A 21,629-nucleotide genomic window follows, 5' to 3' on the forward strand; every position below is an offset into this window, starting at 1 on the left:
TTTATCTTCAAAACGCACCGAAGACTCTGTTCAGCATGTCCTGATATTCCAGCTCTATCTGCCTTATAATAAGATGCTACACTGACACAGAGACTGTGGCCTCCTTTGAGTCGTCCCCTATAAATAACGCTCTCCATTTGAACAGCATTCAGTGCTCATCTGCTTCTTTTCACCAGACAGCTGGAGAGAATAGAGGAGCTGCACGAACACAAAGATCAGGATTGTGTTGAACAGGAAACTGTTTCACATAGCATGAATGACAGCTCTGAATAAAACCCTTCAGTCCAACACAGAGACGCCAATGAAACAGCTCTTTTAAAGCTTGATTAGAGGTGAATGTGTGTGCATTTATTATATACAGGTATAATTTTTATTTAAATGGCCATGGAACCCCCCTGTTTCAGCAGGGTGTTTTCACACCTCTAGTTTGGAAAAAGGAAAAGTGGGTGTGTCACAGGCTGATTTATACTTCTGCGTCAAACGCCGGCGTATGCTACGGCGCTAACGCATAGCCCTACGCCGACGTGCACCTCTCAAAAAACGTAACTACACGTCGCAACGACGCATAGCGCAAGCTCTGTGATTGGTCGGCTTGTTAGACTTGATGAGTCTGGGTGGGACCGAGAGCCGCGTGAATGCTGCGAGCCTGATGGAGCGATTGTTTACAAGAGTGGAGTCCCGTGAAGGAGCTCCGGATGGAAAGTTTTGTTTTGTGTTTACCTCATAGTTAAAGTTGTTGCACGTCCGCTGGTTCCTGCCTCAAAATGAGCGAGTTTGAACCACTTGTACATCCCGGAAGTGTTCAGGAAAAGCAAAACAGCAGCGAAGAAACTCGACACAGAGGAACATTTACATCTCACTGCCAACTAGCGTTTCGGAAGTGTTAATGCAGACCAACAGAGACAGCGCGCAGAAGTATAAATGCACAGCTACGTTGCATGCGCCGTGGGTTACGCCGGTCACTTGACGCAGAAGTATAAACCAGGCTTTACACAGATACACAGGGTAAGTCAGAAAGCCGTGTGTGTAGACTATCCTGTACACTATCCTGTCACAATGTGTCGAAAATTCAACATGGCGGTCGATAATAGTTTGATTGCGGTGTCTACATGTTTACACTCGGACAGCAGCATTTACAGCAGATCTTTCAGCTCATAATATTGTAGTGATATTAACGTACTGTAAGCTAAGTAACTTAGAAACCATTTTAACTAAGGTCTGTTTAAACACTAAAAGAGTACTGCTGACAATACAAGCTAACTTTGCCATCTGAATAAACAAACAAAGACACAAAGACACTGATCGCTTTCTTACCAAATCTGTAAAGACAGGACAATCAACACTAGCTGTTGCCACGTTTTTCTTAAAAGGAGACAAGCAGCAAATCCAAATTTTACCATTTCCAGATGAGAAAAGCTCTTGAGTAAAAAATGTTCTGTACAAACATGTTTCCGCTGCGTGTTGCGTGCATTGTATTCCATACGTGAGTCCAGCTGCGCTCTCATAGCGGGAAAATGAAAACAAACCTTAGTTGCAGCACATTTATAAACACTACAATGACCCGTATCTCCAAACAATTCTTCTTCTCCCACTTGTTTTAGCTACACAACATGGCGTCTCTCTGCTGTCTGTTTCAGGTAAAACAGTCTTGGAAGCTATCATGCATATAAATAAAGTTGCACTGCAAACACAATAGAGCGCACTGCATTGGTTCTCATAAATTAATGCAGCACACTCAGAGACGTCACGAAGTACTCCCAGGTGCAGACGTCCAGTCTACACGCTCAAATAGCTAATCGCCATGACGCAGCTTCAAAAATTTGTTTCAGCATTTTGTCATGCTGTCCCAACTTTTTCTAATTTAGGGTTTTAATAACCAAATGACATTATTGCATTCTTGTCTGTCTTAATGGTTTGAATTTTTTGATGCTGCTGCTTGCTGAAACAAATTATAAAATATATTTAGCAAAGTATAAAAGAAATAATTGACAATCTACTTCTTCGGTCCACACAGTCCACTTTTATTCATGAAAAATTATAATCTCTTAGAAAGCATTTTAATAATGCGAAATATATACTTTTGAACAACTTATTCACACACATCAAACCTTTAAAAAAAATGTGTAGCTTCGTTTGTGTTACAGTAATTAAAACAGTAAGGAGATGACTGGGATGCTGAGATGAGAAGGTAGAGAACAGTATTTGCCATGAGAACCCGTAGCAGCTTAGTAGTGTCAGAACATTCGCTTTCCTGTGTTTTACACATCCGATACTTCATTTAAAGGGATAGTTTACCCAAAAATGAAAACACTGTCATCATTTACTCACCCTTCACTTATTCCAAACCTGTTTGAGTTTCTTTCTTCTGGCCGTTATCTTGAGAAATGGAAACTTTTTTTTTAAGTAAATGGAATTTAATGAATACTGGTTCCCAGCTTTCACCAAAATATATTTTCTGTGTTCAACAGAATAAAGAAACTGATGAAAATTTGGAACTACATAAGGATTAAGGGTACTTTCACACATAACGCATGTTTGTGTATAAAAATGCGAAATGCAGCAGTCAGGAATGGTTTAAAAAGGTCTCCTTAAAAAATCCTTACATTACTGTGAGAGTTGTGTTTAGGGCAGCCTGATCTCACGAGAAAACGTAAGTATTTTACGTTTTGCCAGTATGAATTCGTATGAATTTGTGCGAGTTCAGTCGTATAAAATTTTACGATTTTAAAAAGAAGGCGTGGCACCTAACCCCACCCCTCAACCCAACCGTCATTGGGGGGATGAGCAAATCGTACTAAATTGTACGAATTACATCATACGAATTCATACAATTAGTCACTAAATCAAAAAGATACGAATTGCTTTGAGATAGTGTTGGTTTAGGGTTGGGGTAGGGTATTTATAACATCCAATTAATGGTTAATTTAATAAATAATATGAACAATTCTTGGTGTAACTGCTGTTTTATATTACTCTAAGGGTTGTGTTTAGGGTTAGGGTAGGGTTTTCATAACATACAATTAAATGGTTAATTTAATAAATAATATGAATAATTCTTGGTATAACAGCTGTTTTTACAGTACTGTGAGAGTTAGGTGTTAATAAAATAGGGGTAGGTGTTAATAAAATAAAATTTATGGGTAATTAAATAAATAATATGAATAATTTTCATTAACTGCCAACCGTAGCTGTATCCCTTCTAGCAAAAATCTCTCCTTTGCCATGTTACTTTCGAATAAATCAAACATAGGCTCATTTTGAAAACGTACCCCTGTATACATTTCATTAGATCGCAAATTATGTAGCCAGAGCTATAAGAACACTACGAGGCGGTATGATGCTGTTTCTTTTCGTGCTTACCAGCTGACCTCTTACCTCTGTGTGGATGTTTTTTTTTTCTTCTGGTACCAGTTTGTCTGGTAGGTCGACACGCATGTCGACGGACGAGACAAAGAGCAGAGTTGACGATGACAACGAGATTTGTGTCCGGTGAAGAACGGTTCCAGAAAGCAGGTAAAACAAGAACAATAAAAAAAATAATAATAATTAAATTGTGAGAATGTGGTAAAATCTGAAAACGTGGTAAAAATCAGATGAGGGCTTTTCTTTTTCTGGATTGCTTTTTAAAACACTGCAGTTAGGTTTAGCAAAGGGGGTGGGCGGGTAAATCTGTGCTTTTTAAAATACTATTGGTTGGGTTTAGGGAAGGATGGGGGATCGGTCGGTTGGTCAGTCAGTCAATTTTCAGCGGCCTCTATTGGATTAACGTGAGAACAGCAGACACGTCGCAAGAGAAATTTGAGAATTGAAAAAGCACACAACGACCTCAGGTCGATTCGCGAAAATAATAACTGCAAATAAATATAGCTCCTGGGACGTATTTGGCACTCTACAGAAATGTATATAGGGGTACAAAATCAGAATCAACCTGGGTTGAATAAATAAGTTGTCATGCCAACCTGCAACTGTAAACATGAGCTCAAATTACTTGTCCGTCTCTGAGTTCTTCTGGTCTACTGTTATGGAACTGACATTCATGTGCGAGACATTCATTTAACTTGACAGTGCACGTTTGCATAGAAAAACAATAGAAAAGTAGCACATTGAAATGGAAAAACATGATCTGTGTCAATGACCCCTAAGTTTTCATTTTTGGGTGGACTATCCCTTTAAAAACTCGTCAAATATGCTTAATACAGTCACACTATCATCATATAAGTTAACAAAACTCAGTTAAAGGGACAGTTCACTCAAAAATGAAAATGTATTTACTCTTTACTCACCCTCAAGTTGTTTCAAACCTTAATGAGTTTCTTTTATCTGATGAAAACAAAAATAGCTAGCTGAAGAAAGCATTGACTTCCATAGTAGAAAAAAACAGATACTATGAAAGTCAACAATTTCCAGAATTCTTCAGAATATCTTCTTTAGTGTAAATCTGAAGAAAGAATCTTCAACAGGTTTGGAAAAAGTGAAGGATGCATAAACAGATGAATTCAGATTCATGTGAACTATCCCTTTAAATCACTATAAAGACTTGAACAAAATAAGTAGAAGACAAAATGCCCTATTGAGGGCACAACATTTTGTAGATTTGTGCAACCTCAGGCCTTGTGGCTTCCCTAGGGTCTACTGGCCGTCGCTCCGCTCTATTGCGGAGTCCGTTTTGCTCATGCAGTCTCTCAGGCCGTCCTTCAGCTGCAGCAGCTGCTCCGAGTGGCTCTCCAGTGTCCCGCTGACCTGCTGCAGGAAGCTGTCCGAATGTCTCTCCAGCTCACTGCGGATTCTCTCCAGGTCTTCTGCGAGCTCACCCAATCCTCCGCACTGTCCCTCCACCTGGGAGATCCGGCTCTCCACTCCTAGCACCTCTTTCTGAATCCCTTGTGTAGTGGAGCGACAGCCCTGCAGCTCCCCGGCTAACCGTCTCCGCAAGCCCTGAAGCTCTGCCTTCAGCTGAACAAGCCTGCGCTCCCCGGACCCCAGCACAGACGCCTGCCGCTCCACCAAATCTGAGATGCCCTGCACCTGCGTTTCCAGTCGGCTCTCTCGCTCCCGCCACGTGGAGTTCACCTGTCCGACCTCCCGTGCAAACAGACTGACCGAATCACGCAGCCCCTTTAAAGTGCGGTTAACTGAGTTGACGTTAATCTTTAGGAGCGTGATCTCGCCCTGGATAGAGCCCTCCGTGTCCTCCTGAGACAGCTGTGTTAGGAGGCCCTGTAGGGTACTGTTGAGATGGTCCAGCTTGCTTGAGTGCTCGTTTAGAAGGTCTGTGATTTTCTTCTCTGTATCCTTGCAGATATCTGTTTGGATGAGGGCTGTGTCTGGGCTTGAGGCAGGGGAGCAGGCAGAGGTGCAGAGGAGCTCAAGTACAGACATCTGCTTCTGCATCCCATCCAGATCCGCCTCCACTCTTCTCCGAACACTGTCTATTTCTGTTTCTAGTGCGGGAACCACTTGTCCCTCAAGCAGCGCCGGTGCAGTGGCATTGCTCAGCTCCTCCACGGCTACAAACAGACGTCTTTCCAGTGTCTTTAGCTTATCGTCCAGGACAGTCCTGAAGCCATCTAGAGTACCGAAGCCTTGCCCATCCAGATCAAGATCAGAGGAGTTAATCCTGGCCTCCAGGTCCAGCAGGCGGGTGTCCAGCAGGGTGTGGATGTGGAGCGTCTGGTCCGTCAGGTCCACTTGCAGCTGCCTCTGTGTCTCGGTCAGGCTCTTGACTGTGTCCTCCAGCAGGAGCATCCTCCGGCTATGGCTGTTTATCTGGTCGCAACAGTTCTCTGTCACCGTCAGACCCTGGATCTGTGCCTGCAGCTCTCCCAGCTCTTTCCTCAAGCCCGTCTCTTGGCCATCCAGTGAGAGCTGGATCTGCTCTTGACCAGTTAGGTGTTCGTTATGACACTGCTGCTGCACCTGAGGAGAGAACAGGGAAACTTATTAATTTTATGAAGCAGGACCGACAGGTTGTAAATGCTACAAACGTTCCAAGTGTTACTGTACCACTACCCTTTTTTGTATTTGTTTTTTATGTTATGGTGCAGTTATTCTCAGCTGTAGAGTGAAGATCTGACCTGTCTGATTCTCTCATCACAGTGAGTCTCCAGACCTGTCAGCCTCCTCTCAAAGCCGTCCAGCACATCTGCTCTCACAATGGACAGTTTAGAGTCCAGAAGCTCCTCCAGATGCCTCTGCTCTCCCAGGACAGGTCTCCCTGTGGCCGTATCTATCAGCCTCTTCAGGTGGCCATCGTGTCCCATCACCATTCCTCGGATCTCATCCAGCATGTGGCTCTTTTCCCTCAGTTCGTCTTTGACCTCCATCACCCGTCCCACCAGCTCCCCGAAACCGGGCAGGTTCTCCTCCCCATCTAAGCCATTTGGTGTGCCCTCTGGGATCAGCCCAAAGCCCACAGACGTGTCCAGTAGCCGTGGGACGCCACCCAGCAGAGAGGTAAGCATCTTTTTAGTGTCCTCGCGGAGAGACACTCGCAGGCGATCCTCCATGCCAGTCACCAGCCCGTTCAAGCTGTCCAGATCCTGAGAGAGTCTGCGCAGGGTTTCTTCAATTCGGTCCAAACGCTCACCTGTCACTCCTGTCTTTGGACCTGTGGGAAGAAAAAGAAAAGAAACTCTTTCTTATTGAAATTAATTGATAAAACTATTTAGGCTGATTTATACTTCTGCGTCAAGCGCACACGTATGCTACGACGCTGACGCATAGCCCTTCGCCGTGGCCGTCGGCGTCACTGACGTGCACCTCTCAAAAAATGTAACTACACGTTGCAACGACGCGTAGCGCAAGCTCTGTGATTGGTCGGCTTGTTAGCGCTGACGAGTCTGGGCGGGACCGAGAGCTATGCGAATGGCGCGAGCCCAATGAAGCGATTGTTTACAAGTGTGGAGTCCCGTGAAGGAGCTCCAGATGGAAAGTTTTGTTTTGTGTTTACCTCATAGTTAAAGTTGTTGCACGTCCGCCGGTTCCTGCCTCAAAATGAGCGAGTTTGAGCCACTTGTACATCCTGGAAGTGTTCAGGAAAAGCAAAACAGCAGCGAAGAAACTCGACACAGAGGAACATTAACACCTCACTGCCAACTAGCGTTTCGGAAGTGTTAATGCAGACCAACAGAGACAGCGCGCAGAAGTATAAATGCACAGCTACGGCCGTTGCATGCGCCGTGGGTTACGCCGGTCACTTGACGCAGAAGTATAAACCAGGCTTTATCGGTAACACTTTATTTTGATATGGCTTATTATCTGTTGATACTGCTCCTTCAACAGTCATTTAACTGACATTAAGAAACTTTGCAAGTGCTTGTCAACTTAAACTAAAGCCTGGTTTATACAAGTGATCGGTGTGATCCAATGTGCATGCAGTGCGCGTAGCCGTGCATTTATACTTTTGCGCGCTGTTTCTGTTGCTCTACAATAACACTTCCGAAACGAGGGCTATGCGTCCATGCGTAGGCTGCGGCGCAACATTTGCGTGTAAATCAGTATAAATCAGCCTTAACCCTAACCCCAACCCCAACCTACTTATAATCTTATGAGAATTAGTTGGCATGTAGATGCAATGTAACTTAATTCAACAAACGGACCATCAAAATAAAGTCTGGCCCAATTATCACGCTATACAATATTATCATGATATTAAGCTAATCTGCAAAAAAGGTTACTGTAGCAGGTATAAGAACTCCCCCCAAAATTTGTGTAAATATACAGGTATTAGACCAGGGGTCACCAATCCTGGTCCTGGAGGGCCGGTGTCCCTGCAGGGTTAAGCTCCATCTTGCCTCAACACACCTGCCTGGATGTTTCAAGTACACCTAGTTATACCTTGATTAGCTGTTCAGGTCTGTTTGATTAGGGTTGGAGCTAAAATCTGCTGGACACCGGCCCTCCAGGAACAAGTTTGGAGACCACTGGATTAGACAATGTAACTGAAACACTGGCCAATTTTGTGTTGTAGGTTTCATGGCTAAATTTGAATAGCCTGGTGGCTAATCTTCTTTGATTGCACATTGCACCAGTAAGAGCAGCGTGTCAAGGTTTAATTAGCAGAGTAACAGCAAAGTTTTGCTTAAAATATTGCAATGTACATTACATTATGAGTGACATATCAGAGTTCAAAAGAGGAGAAATCTCGCTGGTGCATCTGTGACCAAGCAAAACTTTCTGATGAATCAAGAGCTACAGTATCCAGGCTAATGTCAGCAAACCACCAAGAAGGATGAACCATATTCAACAGGATTAACGATGGCCACAAGAGGAAGCTGTCTGAAAAACATAGCTCCCCAACTTACTGCACTTCAACTCCCATGTTTCCACCAAACCTGTCCATTGGGAGCTCCACAGTTTTAATCTGCTATAGCCAAACCCTTGGTTACTCCACCAATGGTTTCAATGGTGCCAACAGTGGAATTCTTGGACTTTAGACAATATGAAACAAGTATTGTTCTCTGATGACTCCACTTTTACTGTCAGGGTTTTGGCTAATTTTTCATGTAGTTTTTATTCACCACTTCATTCATTCCTTTTCTTATGGCTTAGTCGCTTTATAAATTACTGAAAAACATCAATACACACTCATACATATACGGACAATTTAGTTTAACCATTCACCTATACCACATGTTTTTGGACTTGTCATGGAAACTGGAGCACCCAGAGGAAACCCATGCCAACATGGGAAGAATATGCAAATTCCACACAGAAAACCAACTGACCAAGCCGGGATTCGAACCAACAACCCTCTTGATGTGAGGTAATTGTGCTACCCACTGCGCCAGTGCTGCCCTGTCAACATTTCGACTTTTTCTTTTTTTCAAACTGCCTTTAATCACAGAGATCAGTTTCACATGTGCCTTGTTTAGTTGTTTGTACATTAGTCACTCTTCTTGCTTTTGTTCTTTGCTTGGTTATTTAGGGTCCGGGCTTGTCGCCTATTGTGGAGTTTCCCTACTTGTTATTTGAGCTTAGTTATCTTGTGTCAGTTATACTTTGGAATTTTTTTATTGGGGTGGGGGGTCGGGGGGGGAGTTTATGTATTAATGGAGCCCGAAGTTCCCTGTTTTTGTTAACTGTTTTTTCATCTTCTATTGAAGATTGTCTTTTGTTATTAATAAAACTACGCAAGAAATCAAGTAGTGTCTTATTGTCGGGTTCTTAGAACAGTGGCTCAGTGGCCACACTCACACGCTGGAAACCCGGATTCAATCCCTGAGCCTGACATACACCGAGTCTTTCCCACATCCAGGAGAGTCAAGGTGTTGAGAAGCCCGAAAGAAGTGTACCACCCATACTGTGGCATGCCCAGAGTGAAGGGTGGTTTAGGTTGTAATATTATGGCATTCCCTAAGCCCAATACTTGCACTAGAGGGACACATCAGTACCAAGGACTACCCAACCATTCTGGACAACAATGTGCACACAAATAGTTCAAACATTGAATCCTGAAGGTGATACATCAATAAACACAGCAAAACCTGTGACAGAGTGGTGAAGCTGAATATCTCCCATGGCCGGCATAGTCACCAGATCTAAATATTATTAAGCCTCTTTGTTGTTTTGGAGGAGCGAGTCATGAAATGTTTTCCCCCACCAGCATCACGTAGTGACCTGGCCACTATTCTGCAAGAAGAATGGCTCAAAATCCCTCTGGTCACTGTGCAGGACTTGTAACTGTCATTCCCAAGATTAATTGATGCTGTACTGACCGCAAGAGGAGGCCCTACACCATACTAATGAATTATTGTGGTCTAAAACCAGGCGTTTCAGTTTCATTGTCCAACACCTGTATATAAACAAACCATGAACGAATTAAATAAAGAGCGAGTGTGTCAATACATTATTGAGAAGTTAACCTAAATCTTTGGCAGTGAATATTTGGAGTTGCTGAGTGTTGTGTTCTGCATTTACCATAGCCGCTTCTCGGGATTTCTGCTGGGACGAACCCACCAGGGAAGGGCTTGTGGTCGGGATGTCCTGCGGGCTCAGGGACTCTGGGATGACCCCTGGGGAAACCCTTTAGCCCGGGCCGGGGGAAAGAGCCCTTGAAGGGTGGTATCATGCCGTCCGTGTCCGAGCTCGGCCCTTCAGCGCAGCTCTCTCCAGAGAAACCCGGACAGCAGCGCCATTCCAGCTCAGTGATGGTTTTATGACCGATTTTGTACTGTGGTTTAAAGAGTGTGCGATACCTGCGGCGAAATAAACACACTGAATGTCACAAACACAATGAACTTCACACTTCACCATACATCTGCCCTGTACTCTACATCAGATACAATTAAATCAGTGAGGTGATTTACTTTAGGGGCTTTATCTGCTGACATTCAGGCATAATAGCACTAGTGATGCAACAATTTTTGTGATTGGCTACAGAACAAACCACTGTTGTCCAATGACTTGCCTAATTTTCCTAACTTGCCTAGTTACCATAATTAAATGGCAATAAATATCAGTAAATTAGCATTTAACTGTATTATGTGAATTATGTTTTTATTTTCCGTTTATTTGTGCTTTGAATTTCATTATGGGACCTAGATCTTCCTTTGATGAATTAAAAACACTTGTTAACCACTCTAAAAAAACAGCTTGAACCAGCCTAAGCTGGTTGGCTGGTTTTAGCTGGTTGACCAGACTAGTTTTAGAGAAGTTTTAAACATTTTCAGGCTGGTTTCCAGCCATTTCCAGCCTGGTCTTAGCTGCTCAGGCTGGGAGATGACCAGCTAAAACCAGCTTGACCAGCCTAGCCAGGCTGTGAGCCCAGCCAAAACCAGCTATGTCTAGCTTAAACCAGGCTGGTCAAGTAGGTTTTAGCTGGTAATTTTCCAGCCTGACCAGCTAAGACCAGGCTGGCAATGGCTAGAAACCAGCCTGGAATAGGCCAAAACCCCTCTAAAACTAGGCTGGTCAACCAGCTAAAACAAGCCAACCAGGCTACGCTGGTTTGAGATGTTTATTTCAGCAGGGAATTAACAAATGTTAATTAACAGATATTTATAAACAGTCTAGTTAGGACTTTAAATTGTACTTTAAGTTGAAAATTGGGCGTCACGATGGCGCCGTGGGTAGCACGATCACCTCACAGCAAGAAGGTCGGCCGGGTCAGTTGGCATTTCTGTGTGGCGTTTGCATGTTCTCCCCGTGTTCGCGTGGGTTTCCTCCGAGAGCTCTGATTTCCCCCACAAGGCCAAAGACATGTGGTATAAGTGAATTGGGTAAGCTAAATTGTCCATAGTGGATGTGTGTGAATGAGGTTGTATGGATGTTTCCCAGTGATGAGTTGCAGCTGAAAGGGCGAGTTGCATGTGTACTGTTATCATTGCAGAGATGAAAGAAATTAGTTTTTAGAATAAATATGCGTGTAATATGTTTAAAAATGTGTTGCAAAAATATGTTTAATAGCACTTGGGAAATATTTGAAAAAGAAAGATTAATCATTTTGCCTTAAATGAAGATTAATTTTTCTCAAGGTGCATTTATGACTTGGTAGAATAAATACAAAATAGATAAAACCTTCATACAAATTTTAAGATATTACTTATTCAACAAGCATACAACACTATTCATATACGATGCGTTATTATATTGTTTAACACATTCTTCAGATCAAAATGCTACATAATGTACGTCTAAAATAGTATAAATCAGAGTAAACAAGCTGTAATAGTAGGATTTCCACTTCAGATGAAACTAAAAACACAGACACACGTGAATCTGCAGATTGAGTATCTCATACGATTAAACGCAGATGCTTCATCATGACGTGAAAATAAATACCACTAGAGGGCACCAGAAGGACACAATTAAAACATGTCTGACTCCTTCAAACTCCACCAAATCATCCAGCGACCACTAACAGCAGTGTATAGTGTTTTTGAACCATTATCCTTTATAGTATAATGTGTATTATTCTTTATAGTGTATTTATTTCTAACTTACAGTTTGTAGTTAACACCCCAGCATACTGTAGTGTTACAGTGAGCTGATTTCAATACTGAAGTATGCTTTAGTTTTACTACAGTAAACTGTGGTGTATTGTAGTAGGATGTAATATAGCCTATAGTTGTAGAAAACTAGAGTATTAGGTTGTTTGTTTAAATTATCCCTACTATTTTTATTACCAAAGCAAGAACAGATTAATTCAAGTACTTCATTACAGTGGGTTCAAAAATACTACAGCGTTTAGTTTTTATTACTATGGTATTTTAAAATGTCCCACATAGCAAATGATTTCTGGCCCAGCTCCGGGTCACACAATAACTTTTCTCTCTGCCCAAGTACCGCAAAGAATGACGGTCCTGAAGTGGCCCATAACTGGATTAAAGAAAAAAGCCACACATGGACCATAACTGCCCTGAATCTCAGCCAATTTATCACCCTTAACTGGCCCTGAACTGGCACAAAGCAGGTTTATTATTGGTACCGATTCTCAGCTATAAGCTAACCAGATCAACACCACCCTTTAACCAGAAACCCCAAAAACTGAGCCATAACCCAGTCTAATGTTACCTAAACACACCTCCCATCCACAACTGGCCTAAATGTAGTTTGCCGTCCTGCATGCAGTGCCATCCTTGCCATGCATGGCTCACATTCGGTTGACATCATGCATGCTAGTGCCGGCAACATGCCAGCAGTGCCATAATGAGGCCACATTTGGGCCAAGTCTGTTTGCTATGTGGGGTGGGATGAATTGAGATATCAATAACATATTGTTAGACAAAACTGTTTAAACTCTGAGACAGGCCCGGATTGGATAATCGGGAGAACCGGTCTGTTTTTTGGCCGCGAGGGCCGGTGTTCCTAGCTCCAGAATCTGTTGCTCTCAGCAGTCACACTTTTTAAAAATAATTTATTTATTAACTTGACCACAGTCTTCTTATTCATTATTTTACCGCAGCTCTGCTCTTTTTATGTAATTTATCCTCGTGAGCAAGATGCAGCCTGCAGGTTAATGATGATATTAAGTCAGATGAGTCACCTTTCAATGCGCTGCTGTTGTGGTACAGTGGTTAGCATGCTAGGTAATGACGCCACCATCCCGGGTTCGGACCTCGTATGAGGGATAATTTTTTTTTTTTCATTTTTATTGTTAAGACATATAATACCGTAAGGGTTGTTGAACATTTGAAGTTCTAAAACAGCTGTTTTCCCAAAAAGACTTGAAACTCCAGGGCTGAAAAAGAGTCCCACTCCGGCCCTGCTCTGAGACCTCACTCAAAAAAATTGCTGCTTGTTCAAACAGCTTATTTAAGATGAGCTGAAACATCATAAATCTAGAGTTTTATTTTTAAAAATGCCATTTTTGTATGTTTAATACATTTAAATTTGTCAGGTTGTGTTGGGACAACATTAATGAATTGTGTGGAAGGCAGCATTTTTAAGTTAAAAGATGAAAATCCATGTTTTTCCCCTACCTTTTGTTGAATCACTAAACTGAATTCGGGAGTGTTAGACTTACACGAGCACAGGGCATTTCTGTCCCCATATGCACTTGGTAGTGTACTCTGGTTTGACATATGTGGCCACTCCGTCTTGCATTACACAGGTGACGTTCTTCTGGACAACATATGCACAGTAGTTCCTGTTGAGGGAAAAACAGACATGCAAACATCAATAAACATGCGAAATGTCTTCAGCTCAAAAGTATTAAGAAAATACAATATTATAACTCTTTAATTTGCTGGACATTTTGTCGATTCTGTTGACCTGCTAGAATTTTATTTAGGCTGCATCTACACTAATGGTGTTTTCATTTTAAAAGCCACACTATCATCTTCAATTCTTTCTGAGAAAATGCTCAACACTACGACTGAAAGCGTTTTCATGTACTGATTTTACGAACGATTTACCAGTGTCAAATCTGCTTGGCATTTATTTACTTTCTGTCTCTTTGAAACGTCACAGCAAAGCAAAATGTCAAAGAAACAACAGCTTCCAGTAAATGTTTCATGTTCTTTGAAGAGAGGCGATATGGAGCATATCTAAACTGACATTAATCTTCAATAAAGCTTTCAAAACAGACAGCATTCAAAGCATCTGCTTTACAATAGGTGCGTTCGACATGAAGCCCAGCTGCAGCCGGTGATCAACAAGATTAGCCAGGTGCAGAAGGGGGCGGAGTTGAAAACAGACCTGTCAAGCCGGACAGCCGGACACTTCGGGGCTGAAAGTTGCTGCAGTCATGATGACCGATCGCATGGCGTCATCCATCATTATTTTATTTATTTTTTTATAACAACAAAAGATCTACAAAATAAAACAGAATACAGTCTCTACAAACTATAGTTCATTTTTAAAACAATTAGGGGATTATGAATTAAATATATTACAAATGCATGAGAGGAATAAGGGGAAACGAGAGGGTAATATAAACATAAAAACGAACAGGCCTATTAAATACAAAGCCATGAGCACAAACACTGGGAGTTTAAACATCACTCTGAAGGCTAATACTTCTTTTTTGAATATGCTAAGAAGGGATTTACATTTATTTACATCTATAGATATAAAACTTTCAATATAATGATAATTCCTTACATTTATATAGAGCTTCTCTGGGCACTCAAAGCGCTTTACACAATGGGGGGGGAGGGGGATCTCTTCATCCACCACCAGTGTGCAGCATCCAGACCGCACACCACACACCAGCTGATTGATTGGTGGAGAGGACAGAGAGTGATGAAGCCAATTATGATAAGGGGTGGTTTGGGAGGCCATGATGGACAGAGACCAGTGGGCAAATTTGGCCAGGATGGGTTAAACCCCTACTCTTTTTCGAAAGGCATCCTGGGATTTATAACAACCACAGAGAGTCTGGACATCGGTTTAACGTCTCACCCGAAAGACGGATTAATATATATTAATGTAAAACCCAAAACAGATTAAGATTATTTTGGATAATGAAAGCATTTTCAAAAAAGCACGTTAATCCAAAAAGATTAAAGAAAAGGACATTCCTAAAATAAGCGAGCTACACTTTCAGTAGAAGTTTCCTAGAAAGACCAGGTATAAATGGCTAGACAGGAAATAAAAATATATATATATTTTATAATCCTAAAAATCATTTTATAATTATTCAACAAAATTGTTTCTTAACTTAATTTGATAAGAAACCTTTAGGGTGGCAGGATCAATGATGATAATTGTTTTATTACAAGTCTGTAAGACTTATTTGAGTTAATATTTGGCTTATTTATTAAAATATATATAGTTTAAATCGTTTAATGCAGTAAATAGTCTGTATAAAAAACGTTGAAAATAAACCTTTTTAAACAAGCCAGCCTTTATAACCAGATTATTTAACAAAACATGATTACTGCAGGGCGACGTATTGGCGCAGTAGGTAGTGCTGTCGCCTCACAGCAAGAAGGTCGCTGGGTCGAACTTTGGCTTAGTTGGCGTTTCTTTGAGGAGTTTGCATGTTCTCCCTGCCTTTATGTGGGTTTCCTCCGGGTGCTCCGGTTTCCCCCACAGTCCAAAGACATGCGGTACAGGTGAATTGGGTAAGCTAAATTGTCCATAGTGTATGAGTGTGTGTGTGGATGTGTGTGTGGATGTTTCCCAGAGATGGGTTGCGGCTGGAAGGGCATCCGCTGCGTAAAAACGTGCTGAATAAGTTGGCGGTTCATTCCGCTGTGGCGACCCTAGATTAATCAAGGGACTAAGCCGACAAGAAAATGAATGCATGAATGAATAAATGATTACTGCAGTAAAATATTTGTAGTGTTTTGATAAACATGATGTATATAAGATATAGAGGGTGTGAAAAGTGAATTGTTTGTTTTGAAATTTGTGAATCGGAATCTGTCCAATATTAAACCCAAAACACACATTTGGTTGTTGTCATGTGGTGAATTCGGCCAATCGTGTAATATCGGTGTCGTCATTAGATCTCATGCAGTCGCTCTTCAGATGCTGCACGGCGTGAATCAGTCGTCCGATCTCTGAGCACTGTCACAGCTTTGATGCCACTTTGATGCCACATGTGGCAGAGAAACCAACCAGATAAAATTTCTAACCAGCATGCACCCCTTTAAGACAGATTTCGATCGATCTGCATGAAGTCGAATGCACCTAAGCTGTAACCGTGTTAGCTGTGTTGGTCACATGACTGCATCACATGACTAAAATGCATCATCGTTTTCAAAAGCCTTGCTTTCATCGCTTGAAAATTTTGCTTATTACAACAAACAAAATGAAGTGAGGCACAACCTGTGATGAAATAATATAATTCACTGATGTTTGACCAATGTTTATTCCATTATTAGAAGTAATAGGCCAGATCTGGGCCAGAATAAAAGCAAACTTTGGCCCAGAATATGGTCAGTTCTGGTTCATTTGGTTGAATTTTAGCTGATATGTGATATTGCTTTGGCTTAATTGTGGCCCAGATCTGGCAAACAGGAGCGGACCGCCCAAGTGCCATCATTCCATTCAGTATGTGGGCCGGATGTAAGTGTTTGGAGTGGGCTGGGTTTAAGCCACATTAATTTTGCTAGCTGGGTAACACTAACCCCAATCTAACAGTCTACTAATAATCTAATGAGAATTAGTTGCAATGTTACTTAAATTTAACAAACTGACCATCAAAATAAAGTGTGACCGTCTGAACAAACAACAAACATCCTTTTTTGAGTGTAGCTGACTACACCCAGCACTGTTATACAGTTCACAGCTGCTGAGAACTGATTTATGGTTGTCAAACAAACACAGTTTTGTTGAAGTGACACATACAAAACACACAAGGAAACCCACATTTGTCCATGAATATGCAGTGTATGGCCCACGTGCGCATGTGCTTTTACACACAGAGAGCGTCTCTGACTGAAGAGCAGTCATGCATCGCTGTACTGATCTGGCATTTTCCCCAGAGCCTGCAGCAAAACCCTTAGTCCTGCTGTTCAACAGAGGTTCTGCTTCAGAGATCTGGACTCTTACAATGCTTCAGTCCGTCACAGTGTGTGTAGAGTTCAGAGCACTGACCCCTGACATTAATGAATCTAATTACAAGAGCGCTTAGTGAACTAACCTGGGAAAGCGGCATGTCTTCACCTTACTATAAAGACTGGGTCACGCTTCATCTTAAGGTTCAGTTCTCTCTATTAACAAACCATTAATTAGGACTTTTGCCTCAGTAAACGTCTAACTTGCTACTTATTAATAGGTATTAAGGTAGCAGTTGGGATTATGTATCGAGAAGCATTAGGGATGTAGAATAAGATCCAACCCAGGCTCATTCTGATTACGTACCTCTGTATACATTTCTGGAGAGCATCCAATATGTCCCAGCAGCTACTTTTTTGCGGTTTTTGTTTTTATAAAGCCACCAGAGGGCGCTGTGTATGCATTTTCAGACCTCAAATTTCTCTCGCAAGTGCCATTCGTGCCTGCTGTTCTCGCGTAAATCCACCAGATGCCGCTGTCGACTGACTGACCGACTGATAACTCCACCCACCCCCTTTCCCAAACCCATCTGATAGGCTGCGTCCGAAACCGCATACTTCCATACTATATAGTACACCAAAATCACGAAAATCAGTATACGAGAAGTACCCGGATGACTTACTACTCCCTGCAAGATTCCGGAGTGCGCATCCCATGCATGCTGCGCTATCCCATGATGCCCCGCGAGCGAATTCATAAATGGAAGTAAAGCGACGCAACTGACGCAGGTAGGTCACGTGACCATGACAAAATGGCGGATGTAGTACGTCCGAATTCCATTCATACTTTTCACATTCATACTGTATAGAACGTACTTTTCTAACAGCCGAGCAGTACGTTTACATTCAAATGCAGTACCTACTGAGTAGTAGGCGGTTTTGGACGCAGCCTTAGTGTTTTTAAAAGGACAGATCGACCCGATCCCCCACTTCCCTAAACCCAACCGACAGTGTTTTGAAAAGCAATCCAGAAAAAGAAAAGCCCTCGCAGAAGCCTTGTTTTTTACCACGTTTTCAGATTTTACAGCATTCTCACTCTGTTATGTACTTTTTTTTTTGTCTTACACTTTTTCTGGACCTGTTCTTTGCTGGACTCGAACCCCGTCGTCACAGTCAACTCCTCTCTGCATCTTAAATCCTCTAACTCACTACCACCTGCCATCAGAAACATTGACTCCCTCACACTGTTCAAATCAAGACTCAAAACCCACTTATTTAAGATGGCTTTTAATACTTAATTTTATCTGCACTATTGCTGTGTATATTTTATTATTTCTCTTGTTGTTTTATTGCTCTTGTTGATTGTACGGTGTCCTTGAGTTGCTAGAAAGGCGCCTTTTAAATAAAATGTATTATTATTATTATTATTATTATTATTATAACTTACATGGCAAGCCATTGAACAAACTGTTAACAGTGGGAAAGCCGTCCATACTGAGGTAAGCGGTCAGCTGGTAAGCGAGAAAAGAGTGACGTCATACCACCCTGTAGTCTTCGTTTTAAAGATGAAATGCAGCCATACATACTTTTAGCTGTATAATTCGTGATGTCCAGGATTGTATATAAAGGTAAGTTTTCAGAATGGGTTGCAACGATCATGAAGACTCTGGGCTTTATAAGTGCTAATTAACAGATAATATCTTAATAATAGGCAGGCAGTGATGTAAAGTAGCTAATTACAAATACTCAAATTAATGTAATCGAGTAGTTTTTCACAGGAATTGTACTTTAGTATGTAGTTTTAAAAACATCTACTTTTACTTTCCCTTGAGTACATTTTTAGAGCTGTATCGGTACGCTGATGAGAAGATGACGGATGTTAACTGTATGATGACCAAAATTTCCTTAAATACGCAGCAGGCACAGGACAACAACATGACATCAGATTGATGTTATACCCTAATGTCATGGGGACATTGCAGTTTGTTTGGAAATGAAAATCGGGTTGATGTCTGGCCAAGAGCAATGTCCAACATCCAACCTAAAACCAACCTAATATGAACGTCTAATGATGTTACAGCTTGGTGTTGTCTAGACATTACCACTATGATGTCTAGCAGACGTCTAGCAACTAATGTCAGTATTTGACGTCAAGATGATGTTGGTTTAAGATGTTGGCTCGACGTTGGATTTTGGCCACTTTCAAATGCAACCTAAAAACAACTAAATATCAACGTCTAAAGATGGTAAAGTTTGACGTTGTGTGGACGTTACCACTATAGGCTGATTTATACTTCTGCATCAAACGCCGGCGTATGCTACGGCGCTGATGCATAGCCCTTCGCCGTGGCCGTCGGCGTCGCTGACGTGCATCTCTCAAAAAATTTAACTACACGTCGCAACAACGCTTAGCGCAAGCTCTGTGATTGGTAGGCTTGGTAGCGCTGACGAGTCTGGGCGGGACCGAGAACCGCGTGAATGGTGCGAGCCTGATGGAGCGATTGTTTACAAGTGTGGAGTCCTGTGAAGGAGCTCCGGATGGAAAGTTTAGTTTTGTGTTTACCTCATAGTTAAAGTTGTTGCACGTCCGCTGGTTCCTGCCTCAAAATGAGCGAGTTTGAGCTACTGGTACATCCCAGAATGGTTTAGGAAAAGCAAAACAGCAGCGAAGAAACTCGACACAGAGGAACATTTACACCTCACTGCCAACTAGCGTTTGCGTCAAAACAAAACAAAAAACGAGCATGAGGCATTTCTTAAAAAATGACACTTTTACGCCTGCCATTTTGCGCCTTGGTGTGCATGATCACATTGGCGCCCTTTATTTAGTCACGAGGCGTTAAATGTTGACGAAAAACGCCTTTAAGATGTTAAAGTTTGATGTTGCGTGGATGTTTCCACTATGACGTCTATAAGATGTCGGATTTTGGTCATTTTCCAACACAACCTAAAATCAAAAACAATATAAGGGACATAGGACATCAGAATAACGTTATCCTTAGGGTGCTTTCACACCTGTGAATCGATTCAGTTGTTCCGAAACAGAGATTAAAATTGTTACATTGTTGCTCTTTGCTCTTGGAGCGGTTCACTTTCACACTGCAAAGTTTCTAATCGGACCAAAAGAGCTACAACAAGTCACGTGCGGGGAAACTCTCCTTACATTGGTCAGAGTGTCAGGGTTTATTTTGCAGAGTCCCGCTCAGCTGTCAGGAGAGGTGGTGGTTTGGTGGTGATTGACAGGGTGTGCGCGTGACGTGTCTGAGGAGAGACGCGGTGGGGAGGGGTGAGAAGGGTGCGCGACGATGCCTATTTGAGGACTGGGAGAGAGACGCAAGATTACCGGGAGATCATCACTCGTTTGCGGGCATCTGGAGACTCACGAAACTTCCCGCCATACTCATAATTCTCTCTTCATATAGCCGTAAGCCTATTACATATCCATAAAACACTGTGATATAACCGCGCTCGGATCAGATCGATTTCTCACTGCAATCGAACCGCTCCAGGGTTCGTTTCAATCGAGCCGAGACCACCTCATTCAAGCGATCTCGGAGCGATTACTTTGGCGCGGAACAGAGCGCGATTGCCCTGTTCACATATGTCAATCAAACCGCGCTAACTGGGCAAACGAGATACATTCCGAAACAAAAGTGTACAGTAGGTGTGAAAACACCCTTAGATGCTGGCTAGTCACTGAATTTTGATCACCTGACATCACAACCTAAATCTAACCTAATATTAACATCCTAGAATTTTGTCTGCCTGCTGGGAGGCTTTTAGCTCATGCACACATAAATTAATCACTCCGCATAAGACTTACAAAAATTTGTGCAGAAATAGCAAAAAAGTTCCACAGATTCTGTCTGGCCCTGCTTATAACGCAACAAAAGTGTGTCTTTTGTGTGTCACATTTTGCGCTTACAGTACCAACAGAAATGACCCCTGTGACTTGCTTCTTCGATTTAGGTGGCATTAAACAGAGCTGTGCAATGGGAATGCAAATAACTACATGCAGAAGGCTGGAGATTTTCTGCCTGTGAGTAACGAACAACAGACCCCAGCGTTTGTTTGTGAGGTGAATGCACACTTGGAGGAAAAAGGACAAGCTCCGTAGTCAAGCAAAATGAGTCCAGGTGTCCAAATGTTCCACATGTAAACACATGAAACCCAACTCAACCTTATCTACAGTAGAGTGGATTCAATCAATATCAAATGTAGTCAACAGGAAGAACAAGAGAGTCACAGATAAGGCTCTGTTTCTGTCAACAATCGTTAAATATAAAATCATGTTTAGCAACAATTCAAGCTATTCCAGGCATCTGCGTTTGCTCATATGAAACAAAGTCGCTCGTAATGCTGCTTGAACTGCAGTACAGTGACTCTTGAAAGGACAAATTAACACACTGTCAGGCATGTAAAGTGATCTAAGAGCCTCCTGTGATGTGTTAAACAGTGCTTATGATCTGTGTGCTGCATATGAAAGATGAATATTAGCTCCGCCGGCTGATTTCCAAAGCCACAAAGACCACACAGCATGAGGAAAACGTGTGTTCATCTGTCAGAGGAATGGTGTAGAGAAGCGTTTCAGGCTATTGGAGATATCTTTCAGCTGGTGTGTCCTCTGTGTGTGGGAAGCATCTCAGCACATCGATGGATAGCAATAGGAACGGGCTCGGTACATACACCTGAGGTGCACCACAAGAAAAACGGGTAGGGTTTAGGTATTGAGTAGGTTTA

General features: G+C 42.2%; 1 protein-coding gene across 2 annotated transcripts in view; it reads right to left on the minus strand.

The window, feature by feature from the left end:
- Nucleotides 1–2,000: 2,000 nt before the first annotated feature.
- The window catches only part of emilin3b (elastin microfibril interfacer 3b), a 28,605-nt gene continuing 8,976 nt past the window's right edge, over nucleotides 2,001–21,629 (minus strand). The window contains exons 2-6 of one of the 2 annotated variants that reach the window (XR_012398947.1): nucleotides 13,466–13,588; nucleotides 9,919–10,196; nucleotides 6,075–6,607; nucleotides 2,500–5,916; nucleotides 2,001–2,376 (exon numbers count right to left, since the gene is read on the minus strand). Coding sequence is in view for 1 of the 2 variants with exons in the window: in XM_005161925.6 (XP_005161982.2) it covers nucleotides 4,630–5,916; nucleotides 6,075–6,607; nucleotides 9,919–10,196; nucleotides 13,466–13,588 (2,221 nt within the window). In the remaining variant the exon portion in view is untranslated. Of the gene's footprint in view, nucleotides 5,917–6,074; nucleotides 6,608–9,918; nucleotides 10,197–13,465; nucleotides 13,589–21,629 lie in introns of both variants that reach the window. The other variant, XM_005161925.6, reaches the window with a different exon arrangement.

Source organism: Danio rerio, chromosome 23 (genome assembly GCF_049306965.1).
Source record: "Danio rerio strain Tuebingen ecotype United States chromosome 23, GRCz12tu, whole genome shotgun sequence".
Classification (NCBI taxonomy): Eukaryota; Metazoa; Chordata; class Actinopteri; order Cypriniformes; family Danionidae; genus Danio; species Danio rerio.